Source organism: Coturnix japonica, chromosome 4 (genome assembly GCF_054131305.1).
Source record: "Coturnix japonica strain WE chromosome 4, WE-NBRP24, whole genome shotgun sequence".
Lineage (NCBI taxonomy): Eukaryota > Metazoa > Chordata > Aves > Galliformes > Phasianidae > Coturnix > Coturnix japonica.
In genome coordinates this window covers 53,006,722-53,019,101 of record NC_140666.1, presented here as the reverse complement: position 1 = coordinate 53,019,101, position 12,380 = coordinate 53,006,722, and the positions used below count along the sequence as shown (strand labels likewise).

General features: G+C 42.1%; 1 protein-coding gene across 5 annotated transcripts in view; it reads left to right on the top strand.

Moving 5' to 3' along the window:
* SHROOM3 (shroom family member 3) overlaps positions 1-12,380 on the top strand; it is a 128,507-nt gene that overhangs the window by 59,839 nt on the left and 56,288 nt on the right. Inside the window, exon 2 of one of the 5 annotated variants that reach the window (XM_015861643.3) lies at positions 4,844-4,908. The exons of the other annotated variants lie outside the window; for them this stretch is intronic. Within the exon in view, the coding sequence (XP_015717129.2) occupies positions 4,907-4,908 (2 nt within the window). The 5' untranslated portion in view covers positions 4,844-4,906. The remainder of the gene's footprint in view (positions 1-4,843; positions 4,909-12,380) is intronic. 5 annotated transcript variants of the gene reach the window in all.

Sequence of the window (12,380 nt, the reverse complement as noted above, 5' to 3'; positions counted from 1 at the left end):
CCATTCAGTACGTGACCTCAGCTCTCCAGGACCACACTCAGCTTGTGGCAGGCATCCCCTTGGTGTGGTCACTGCAGGCAATGGCATCATGCTCTCCATTTGCAGCGAGTTTCTGTCCGTGTAGGAGAGTCCAGGGATACAGTTTACACCATCACACCGAGTCAGAAGGTGAATAACATGTTTTGTGTTACCTTGGATGTTATCATGTGACACTGTCAGATAACACTTAGTACCTCCTTTCTCAGTTCCCTTACATCCTTTGTTTCTTCCCTACATAGCAGCTGGTTAATCTTAAACAACCTAGGGCTGGGCCTGGCTTCTGAAAAACCTGTTAACTGGATTTGCATAACAGAGACCATCTAAAACACAAACCATTTTGAAGGCTGATAGTATTTTAGCAACATAGGAATGACCGACTCTGAAAAAATCAGTGTTTCTTTTAATCTAGTATTTTGTCTCTGATGTCACTTAACAAGAGCCTACATATTGATTAGGTCATCTGTGCTTGAGGAGCACTACACATGAGGATTTCCAACAGTGTTTGTGTACTGACTAGCAGGAATTCTTAAAAGCTGTCAGGAGGTTGCCCCCACACACCTGTATGTGCATGTAGAGTATCCAAGTCAGAACTCCTTGGATTATGGTTGGTTAGGATTTCTTTAGATCAGATTATGCATCTCAGTTCTGCTATCTAGTGCAGAAGTTTCATGCCCTTAAACCATTCAAAGCTTTTTGTTGTTGTTCATGACATGCCATCTGAGGGACCACAAACACCCTTGTGTAACCAGAATCTGTTCTTATCAGAGCTGATGAAGTCTGTTCCTGCACAGGGGTTACTTGCTGGGAACCAGGGCTAAGTTGTAGTTACTTTATTTCCCTTAGTACCTCTTGGACCATACCAGTAAATTTGTGGGAATTTGATGTCATCCAGGACATCTAAAAACAGCATTCATGCTAGAAGATCTTGCACCAAATGCATCAGCCCTTATGATATTTCCCACACCTTTCTTGAACTTGTGGCCCACTTGTCCTTTGGCTTTTTCTGAATGTCCCATTCCAGGATATGCCTCCCATATAATCATGTCTAACAGTGATCTGAGGGTAGGAAAGATTTTATTCACAGTCATGCTTGCCCACACTCTGGAAATAGAGCAGTTTATTACCATCACTGAGAAAGGTGTAGAGAGAACAAAGGCATTCTTTGGCTACAAGCTCTGAGGTTTGTCCTCAGCTCCTAATGTACCTGAGAAGTTCTCCTGCCATGTCCCTACCAGAGGCTGCCAGATAGGCTGCTGGTGTCAGGTAAGGATTGACTTTTTACCTGACTGAACACAAGCACAGCTCTTTTCATACTTAATTCAAGATCCAAGTATTTTTGCTCCATGCTGTTTCACTCTATTGCCTTTGCCTGGTACGGGACCTTTTCCATGATCTAAGAAAAAGGAGTTTGGGTCTAATGATGAATTAGTGCTCGTGGAGTTTGAACTCTTCTTGTTTTTTCAATTTATTCTTATCAGAGAGGTTGTGCTTCTGGAAGAGGAACAGAGGCTGCTCCTTTTTGCAAAGCTGACAAAGCAGGGAATGATCAGCCAGCCTTTGACAAATTCATAACTGAACGTTTACTTTGTGCCTCAGTGGGAGAGACCCAGACTCGTAAATCAACCCATTAAGCCTTCAGGCACACTTCTTTTGGAACCTCCTAGGCATTTCTTCTTTCCTGCTGCTGCTAAGAGATGTTTTAAGGGCACAAGCTTCTTGATATCATAAAAGACAAATGCAAGTAATATTCCTCCAGGCCTGGAGCTGAGGCATTCCCACTCGAGAAGCAAATACCAGCAACTACCAGCTCTAGGTATTTATTTATATTTATTATTTATATAATATATAATATAATATATATAATTTATATATATATAATATATAATATAATATAATATATATTATATAATATAAATATATATAATAATATATATTTATTATTTATATAATATAATATGTGTATTTATTATTATATAACACAAACTGAACTGAGGTGCCAGTTTATCAGGAAGGAAAGGCAGTCATTGCTGCATAGAAGAGGTGCAATTTTCTGAACTGATTTAAGAAGATAATATTGAAGGAATCAGACTTTAGTGATGAGTAAATGAATGCGTTCAGTGAATATCACCTTTCATCCCTCAGTTTAAGAAAATGAAAGTAGATGCTGATATTCCATAAAATTATCTATTTTAAGAGTTGACTGATATTCTGGCCTCCTCTTTTTCAGACTAGCACTTTACCAGGAACAAGAAGTGGAGTTAGCAGTGTGCAATGGGAATACCTAGATGTGTGTGTGAGTGAGGCTCTCTGCCAGTCTGCTCAGCCTTCCAGGAGTGTAGCTTTGATTGTGGGGTAGGACGTGGTCACTTAGCTGTCTGGGTGTTGCTGCTTCTGAGTTAGCAGACATGGAGAGGCACGGGACTGGGACTTTGTCCTGTTTTACTTCCTGGATTACTAACAGGGCACATACGGAGATGTCAGGAAATGTTTATTCTCTCCCATTTGGTGCTTTACGAAGGGACCCTGTGTGAATGCATAGGGGAGAAGGAAAACAAGAACCATCATAACATTCCAGTTAGAGTAAGACAGCTAGTGTTATTCTTCACTGTTTACCCAGATCTAATCTCCTTGGAAGCTTAAGGAAAGAATTAGCCAATATCTACTTTTAACAAGTCAGCAGCATGCCTCTTTCCCAATATAAAACATTAAAATAAAAGCCTGTAGTTACATTAGATAACGTCTGATTACTAGGTGCACCGTTTCAGACTCTTGTAGGATTGCTGTAATGATAGGTAACTTTCCTCTATGAGCAGTTTTATGCAACTTGGTGTTTTGTTTTGTGTAGGCATTGGCTAGAAGCAAAGAGACAATCCAGCTTAGCAATGCAAAGATACGCCACTGAGCTGCTCCTCTTATAGTAAATGGGGTGGAAATCTTGTGATATTGGTGAAGTGGCATCTGTTTAATCTGGAGTGAAATACAGATCAGCATTCTTCCTTCTGTATCACATTTTTGTCAAAGCAATGCAGGATCTTAGCTCTCGGAGAAAGCACTGCCCATTTGGTCTGTGTGAGGCTCTGCAGAGCTGCCAAAGGACAGAAATTGATGGTGGTTTCTCTCAGAAAAGGGAGGTCTGTAAAAGTTCACATTGCTCACAGTCAGCAGCAGTAGGATAGGAACCACATTGTGACTACTGAGCAAAAAAGGGTTGTCTCCTTTTTTCAAAGGTGTCGGGGTAGATGTGCTAAGGTGTTGGGGGTCGGGATGTCTGGGTTTCATTTCTGGCTGCACCACACAGTCATTGAGATGAGAGGCAAGATGTTTACTTCTGTGGGTTTGTATTTCTCTGGCTCTGTACTGTGTGCGACAGTCCTTCCTATAGCTCAGGGATGTTATGAAGCTTAATTACCGTGTGCAAAGCACTTTGCAAAATACACTGTGCTGTTGAAGGTAAGAAATAATAATTAAGAGGAGGTGAAAAATAGTCTTTCTCTCTAATTTTCAGAGGAATGTCTTTGTACTTTGACCTGGCTGTAAGCACAGCCCTGAAGATTTTCCTACTAAGTAGGTGGTGAGAAGAACTGCTTGTTGGCCAAAACAAAGCACTGGCTTCTTCAGACTCAGTGACCAGGAATGAGTCTTTTGAGGGTAAAACCAGCAACAGATGCTCCATCCTTCTGCCTCTCACTAAGTCTGTAGGAGCCCCAGGTCAATTCAGTCCCACGTGCCCAAGAGCAGGAGGTAGCCAGGTGTAAAGGGAGTTCATCAGATGTTGTGTGAGAAAGGAGCTTTGTTCTCCTTTCTGTCTTCAGAGAGAAGGTAAGATTTCACCCAAGCCTGATGAAGCCCAGAGAAAGCCACCAAATCTCTGAAGTCTCCAGCATTCCTTGTTATGCAGTTACAGCTGGGCTGCAGTACACATGGCTGTTGTACACGTGGCTATGGCAGTTCTACCATAGAGGAGATCTTAGGGAAACACAACTTTGTGCCATCCTTTATATATGCGTCTCTTGTTTGAAGTTGAAGATAAATCATAAGCCATGGGGCTGGAAGTCATTTTACAGCTTGTGGTATGAAAATGGGTGTGTGTGGGTGTGCATGCATGCATTGCTTCAGAGTAAACCCAAAGAAAGCCATGTTTATTTTGTGCACTTGTTTAAGACTGCTGGGTAAGAAACACAAGGAACAGATAGTCTGCTTTTCTCTGCAATAGTGTCCAAGAGTGTCTTGTGTTTGCTAAATGCTTTTGTATGTTACGTGCTTTACATGCAAAAGTGCAGCAAGGTACTTGAAGCAGACTACAGATTAAGCTTGTCCTTCGATGGATGTAGGGAAGTCAGAGCCACTTCTACTACACGTGCTGTTCAAGGAGGCAGCAGTAACTGCTGGACTGACCTTCATAGCTCTGTACAGACTGAAGAGGGCTGAGTAGCCTGAGTGGTTGATGAGTCTGGAATACTCAGTTGGAGCATCTCATGGAGGCAGGTTTTCCTGTGATATGTTTTTCCCAGCATCTGCTAGATATGTCTCTATCTCCTTATGTGCCTTCTGTGCACGTACTGACACTGCTTCGTGGTGACATTGCCAGGCAGGACATCCAGCCTGAAGTGTTTGTGGGCCACCAGGAGACTGACAGCAGTTTTTTTCCCAAGGGATTTTGCCTTGCTGCAGGGAGAAATGTTAAAGAGGAGAAACAAAGGGATGTACTGGGAAAAGTAGAATAGGCACAAAGGAAAAAGGAGCTGCAAAACTACTTCTGTGTACACGGTTTCCATTGCTAAGGCCTCTTCTCCTCCTTCTGCAGGTTAAACGCGCTCTCCCTCCCCTCATGACTGCAGTGGGACTAATCACACAATAAGGATTACTCATGTGAGTAAAACTTGCAGGCCTGAACTGCTCAGAGACATTCATACTCACATTTGTTCTTCCCAGCCTTGAGAAAGTCATCTCCCAGCCTGGGATATAGGCAGAGGAGTATTTTCCAGGGCCTTGAGCTTTTTAGCAGCAGTCACAAGGTTAATTTGAGCTGTCTTCTGACCTTCTGACCTGCAGCGTGCTCAGGGGTGAAAGGTGCTTTGTTCCCTGTCCCAGTTTTGTCTGAGCCTCTGAGGAATGGACAGTCTGAGGAGATGACATGCTGTCCAAATAATGGTGAAAGGTCTAGCAGTGTCAGCTTTATTTGGCATTAATCATCATCATCATTTTCTGTTTTAGCAGACAGTAGGATGGGGATGGGATGGCTCCTTTGCAGTATCGTATACCTTTTTTTAATTATTTTTTTTGTTTCAAAAATCTCTCAGTAACTTCACAGTTCAAGTCCTGTCCCGTGGATGCTTGGTCAGGTATAATCCTGCAATGCTTTGTTGGAAATGGGTAGCTGAAATGAAGGAGCTAAGACAACACTTTTTTGAATAACCTAACAATCCTCTGCGTGTGATCTAGAGGCAATAAAGTGTGCTAGATGCAGCACTGGCCTTGGAATCAGGACACTGGCTTGTAATTATTGTCGTTTTCTGCATTTTTGTACCTGCAGTGAGCCCTGCTCATGAGTTAGGAGCCAACAGTGCTTGTTGCCATAAAAGCAGAGCAAAAGGCAGAGCTGAGCCACCTGGGGCTGCACAAGTCTCCAGGTATGCCCTGTGGTGTCAGGCAGTCCTCATCAGCCCAAAGGGCACTGTGGTCATCATTGCAGCCCTGCAGCCTTTGGGGTGGATTAAGCAGGTCGAGTTTATATGTGCTAGAAGTGTATTGCCTGTGAAATTCCAGGGTGCAGTTACTTGGCCCAAGTGCATTCATTTTGTCAGTGACATTTGGTGTGAAGTATTTGTGTTTGGAATTTGAGAAGCACTGTGTTGCATAGCAGCGTTAGTGACCCCAGAGCTGCTTTGAAAGAAGCCATTGCAGTTGTGAACAGCTCAAGAGATTTGTCTTCTGAAATAGAAGGCTCTCGCAAGTGTTTTCCATCCTCTGTAAGATTCTTCCTATTTCTCTTTTGTAGCAAGAACCAAATGTGATGTTCGAATGTTTTTGTGCCCATCACGCTATCTGTGTCATTTCCATAGAAGTAATTCACAAATAAATAAACATGCCTTTGTAACAGTCTCATTAGGTAGGAATGCAGCTCCTTTTGAAGGTGATACACTTGTGCCTATTAGGTATGTGAGGGTAGTTCTCAAAGCAACACTCAATAGCAGAAAGTCATGTGCTTTCTTGTGCATTCATGCACTGAGCTGTGTTTTCTCCTAATCTCATCTGCATCAACAGGTTGTTGTTATGGAAAAAGTATTTGCCATTGAGAAAAAAGTAGTTTCTTCAGAGAAACTGTTCTCAGCATCAGGACATTAAAAAGTTCTAGTTATTACTGAGAATGCTTCTGCAACTTGAAATTTTGTCATGTGCTTTGGTGACAAACATCAGTAGCTGCCGTGGTGTAACTGATCTTTGCAGTTTACTTCAGCTACGCGGTGGTTATGCACATTTCCTTAGATTCAGGCATGTGAGACCCCATTCTATTCCCAGCTCTGCTATACATCTGCATAGCACTGATTGTGTGCTTTGCTTTTTCCTAAAGAAAAGATCAGTGCAAGAGCTAAGCACTAGTTTTTCATCATTAGGAGTGTATGTAAGAGGATCTCACTTCAATTTCAGAGTCATTAAAATATCTCCTGTCACAGAACTTAACAGGCAGACATCTTTCATCTGATTTGCCCTTCTGCGTGTCTGCTTATGAGATTCTGTAACAAACTGCTTTTTTTAAGAATGAATTAAGGATTGGTTGTTAACATAAGCTGCCTAAGAATTCTGAAGGATCTTATCTTTTTAATGAAAGCAACTCCACTGTAAGCTTCCTGCTAGCCCTTAGTTCCTGCTGTTGCATTTCAGGTTCCTTACACACATTTGCTCTCAGCGGCCGGTGTTCAAAGATTGGTTCACCAAGGAAAAAAAAACCACTGCTCAATGAGAAGATCTTTGTTTTTCAGTACATTGCCATTTCAGCTTTCCTCTAGGGAAATGAAGAGCGTGGTAGCTATTGTGACTGCTTGCTGGTTGAAGAGAGCAAAGGTAGCTCATGCTGAAGGGAGATGGTACCTCACTTTGTTTCTGTACGGCGGGAATGAGTGAAGTTTATAAAAGTGTTCTGGGTAATTCATTATTTGGTTACCTTTAGGGAGATTTCACTGTGACACTGTGTGGCCATGGTGATGGCTTTAGTGATTCCATCTCTCCTTTGGGAAAATACCCAGTGTCTTGTTAGCTCCTGTTCTGGAGGAATAAATTGGAATGGGGTAGAGGCTGGAAAGTACACCTATGGGAATTGTCACTACAACTCACTCTCATGCCTCAAAAGAAAAAAGCAATTGCTTGACTGCTAGCCTGTGTGTTTTAAGGTAAGCCAAGCAGGATACTTGATGTCTCAGGGCCTAATCTCTAAAAGCCTTACATACTGCCCATCCACCTTTATTACCTGGCATGCTGATAGGAACTAAGCATTTGGTGATGATGTCTATTCCCTGAAATCAGGGCGGGATTTATTCCTAAATTAAGGGACCAACTTGCCTATTTACTGGATTGGAAGCACAACCTTTCCAACCAGTTTGTCAGCTCATTTATTTGGTAACCTACTTTGTTTATGCTATAAAACTCTGCTCCTGCATTGAATGTGGATTGCCAGAGGGCACAGGAACAACACAGTGGCTTGTTTTAAATCCTATGCAGAAATTGCATTAGGGCTTAGAGATGTAAAAAGAAGATTTCTCTCTAGCTGATAGATTTATTCTCAGTCACATTCTTGTGGTCTTGTTGCAGGAAACAGGCAGAGCAAATGGGGCAGAATCCAGCTCAGGTAATTTGGTTAGAATTGCTAGAGGGCCAGAAGAAAGACCAAAACATATTCTGCCCTGCTCAGGACAGGCAAACAGCAACAAGGACTCTTAACTCCCTGCAGATTTTTTAGCAGACGTTGTCTTTAAACACATTTGTGTTCTAAAAGTAATTGAAGTGAGTTAGGGAGATTTTCCTTGAAACCTGAGCTAAAGAGCCTTGAAGATGTTAATACTCACCTTGGGCTCAGACCTGCAGAATACCTTTCATGGCCAGTCCCCTCTAAGTTCAGTGTGAGCTGCTCCCCACCTGGAAGTTAGGAAGTTTTCCCTACCCGTAAGTACCAACACAGTTAAAGGTAGGCTGAAGATGCATGGTTTACACTTCAATCTGGCTCTGACCTGTCTCAGGGTCTGGAAGTTATTCCACTCATAATCTTGTCACATGTGTTGCTTACTGGGGATTTTTGTTGGTCTGCAGTCAGGAGTTTGTAATGCAGTGCAAAGTGCAGGCAGATCACTTCAGCAATGCCTTTTGTGTGTGCTGCTCCCTTCTAGGCAATCAGCGGACCTGATAGGAAGGCTCACTGAAATAAATGGTTCTCCAGTGACTCAGTCCCGTGCACAGACAAATATTCTAATTTGATCCATTAAAGCTTTTAAGATCATGATCAGCTTTGAGAATACAAGTCGTTCCACTGCAATGATCTGGATTACCCACTGCTGGCAGGGGAACAGCATTCGTAGCCCAGCAGGATCAGGCCCTTAGAGTGAGAGGCCATGAGCTGGAGGAAGGGACAGAGGTGACTACTGGCCCTCCTGTCACAGCATAGTGCCCTGGTATTTAGGGCAAAAGCACTCTAGAGTTTTTTGTTTAACGCCAGTCCGCCTGATGTCCTCAAATTGTGCAAAGTGAAATCAACAAAGGAGGCTAAAACCTCCAACCGCAGTTTTTCTTATTTGCTGACAGCAGCATCAGGCACAAAATCAAATTCTTTCCAGGTGTCAGGTAAGTCAAAGACTGCAGAGTGCCCCAGAAGGGAATTCTTGAGGATTTATGTTCCATCAATGAGATGAGTGATAATTAAAGCCTGAACATTTCTGCTAGGCTGGGAAACAAGAAAGAGCCTTCTTAATTCTTTAAATTCCTCATACCAGCCTGTGAAATATACTCCATTCATGCCTGTGTCTTGCTGCTTGTTCTCTCTGTGCCTCTTTCTTTAGTATTCAAGCCACCTGTTTGTGACTAGTGTCCTGCAGGTTCTCAGGGCTGCTTTCTTCTCCGCTCTCTCTGCCCTTGGTCTTCATGCTTTGACACTGAGGCCTTGTTGTCTGCAAGAGACAGCACGCTGCAGCTCCCCAGCTCGCCCTGCTCCCATAACTTCATTCTTAGAAAGTTTCTGAGTTTCCCGGGTGATAAAACATGTGCAACATTTGCTCTGACCTGAATCATTTCTGAAGGCATTCAACCCTGTTTTGTTATGAAGGTTACTCAGGGTGGGTGATGGGGCATGAGAATTCTCCTGCAATGGCAATTCTTGAGAAATGTCAGAAAGTCACAGCCTGCACCTTTTGCACTGTAGAATCAATTTGATTTGTTTTTTAGTGTATGCTGAATAATATGTCTAACAGTCAGGGTGAGACGCCAGCAGAACAAATCAGCACGTTGTGAGACTGGCTGTCACTGTCTTCCCCCAGCTATCACCAGATGGGGGGAAAAAAGAATGAAGAGAAGGGAAAAAGATCCAAGCCACAGGCCTTGGTTTACATAGGTCTTGGATACATCTGTATAGCTATCACACTGCAATTAGATATTGGGCTGGAATAACATAATAATGGAGTGTTCACTATATTTCTAGAAACCTTTGGTTATTCACTGGAGACTAATAAATCAAGCAGCATTTAAAGCTGTTAAAAAACAACAACAACGACATCATAAAATGTCAGGGGGAAAAAATGCCAATGGTAAATAACTCTGAAATGTTGTGAATTGAGTGTGAGGGATTTTTTTTTTTTCCTTTGCCCTTTATTTTTTATCCCATTAAAATAAATGCTGCATGTGTGATGGGTACCTCAGGTCTTACAGAGACTCACAGAGGAAATTTACTAACAGTTCCCAGGCAATTACTTTGGAGTCTGATTCTATTCTCATTTATTGTGAAGCAAATGAGAAGTAATTGTATGCAGAGTATGTGTATTTCCCTTAATATTGCGAGAACTATGGAACTGTAAGACTTGGAATGTGTGGCCTTGATCTACATTCCAGTGATCCAGGCCACTCCAAATACTCTCCTGACACATATATATTTTTAACAGTTTTTAATTACGTTTCTTGTGCAGAAAGATCTGCTAGCATTAATCTGATGGCTTCAGTGATAACTTGATACGTTTCTGCTCGTAACCCCAACTCACAAGGCAAGCATCACTTCTCGTAGAAATGAAAAATCTTCGGATCATGACTTCAGTTTTGAACTTCAGAAATACTCTGTCATGTCCAGACTTCTCAGAAACCCCACATGTTTCTTCAGTGACTTACTTATAGTATAGAAACTGAACCAAACCCCTGGTTCTGAAAATCCTTAGACTTAGAGTTGGGCTGTGTTTCTTGATGAGGCACTGAGGACTTGCATTTTCACATATTTGTACTCTTGTAAACATTATATTCCTATAACCAAGAATGAGTCAGTTGTGACATTGGTGGGTCTGGCTGGCAGTCAACAGCAAAACGTGAGACCACGTCAAACCAAGTCTGGATCTGTGACAGGCAGTGAAAACTGTCCTCCTGGCCCTTTGGGAAGGAAAAAAAGTAGAAAAAGAATTTTGAAGAATAAAAGCCAAAGTGCTACCAGTTTTAGTAACTTACTGACCTACTGGCTTTTGATTTCATGATGGAGTATTATGTCACATTGTTCACCATGGTTTATTTGTCTGGAGATAACTTGTCTGACCAAACCTACTGGCTCTTACAGGGACCTGGATGTTGTTAATAAGTGCATAAGGATCCTCACAGGACAGTGTGTAGTCGTTTTCCAATCTCAGTATAAAGTTTGGCTTTCTTTATGAAAATAATCCTTTTCTACTCAATACAAAAATTTCTCTTTAGCAAGAAACTTCATTTCCTCCTAGAAATGTGTGAAAACTTTGTACCAGGATCATTGAGCAGGTTGGCCCCAGTTGTACACACTGACTTTGTATTTTGTGAACATTACTAGCTCCTGCCAGCATGGTCAAAGGTCGTTCTGAAGCGTCTTCGCCATCAGAAAGCAGCTCACAGCTAATATTATGCCAAATTAACAGACAGAGTTTTAATGCCACCTCAGTTATGTATGAATACTTGCGGAAGGAATCACAGTCCTGTTCTGAGCAAAGCCCATGGGCATGCACTTCAGGTTAAGCATGAGGACAAGTGCTTTCTTGGGTTGTGTCTTAGAAGTGATAAATGCCGTGTTGCCTTCATTTCTCCCAGATTTGCTTTAATAATTAGAGAGAATGTCCATGACAGATTATTATAATAGTAATAAGCAGACTGAAGAAAGCCACTAAAGAAAGCTGAGTGGTGGTCTTGCACTGTGGTAGCCTATGAACTGTGATGCCGTATTGTGAAGCTTGACATTTCATTGCTAAATCACTCCAAGAGAAGGAAGTGCCTGGGGAAATCTGTCCTTATCACTGTTTTTAACAAAATGTGCCAGCCTGGTAGATACTTCTGCAGGAGAAAGATTTAGATGAGGTCTAATGACCAAAGAAAATTATGATTTTGATTAGAAGTAATAGGATGCTTGCTCCTGAGATGCCCTCCTTTTGGAAGTAATTTTGCCCCCAAATCAATCAGATTTTACAATGCCATGGAAGTATGTGAATTGTTGTGCCCCCTCAGCAAACATTTGATTTCCTTTTAGAAGAAAAAAGAAAAAGGTTATAGTTTGTGAGGTTGCAGAACTCAGTTTGCTGTGCAGATTCACGTACAAAGACAGTTCAGCCTGTCATCAGACCAGCACCTCATCCACCTGCGTTCAGGAAAGCACGTAAGCCTCTGTTACTGGGAGCCCGCGTGTGTCTTATTATCTTGGACTTCAGACTGTGCTGCAAATGGAGCGTGTGCCCAAACCTTGGGGTCATGCTTAGCAGCTCTACTGGCTCTAAGTACACTCCTGAATTATGATTCAAAAGCTGAGGCTGATAGCTTTTTCTATGGTCAGGCTATGTGGAAGGTTGGTGAGAAAGAGCACGTTCCTGTTCTGTGCTGCTGCAAAATACAAAGAGGACTGACCCACACAATCATTCTAAGTGCTGGCGTGAGAGTAAATTACTTTGCTGGCAGGATAACTGAAGGAGAGGTTGTGTCAGAGGTATATCATTGTATGACAAAATCAAGAAACATTATTTTTTAAAGAAACATGGAGGTTATTTGAGGTGTAATTTGAAGTGTGATTTGAGTTTCCTTCTAAATCTGGTTATCAAGATGGAAGCAGTATCTTTGGCAGAGTCCTCCAATGATGAGCTGTTTCTTCAGGGACTGCC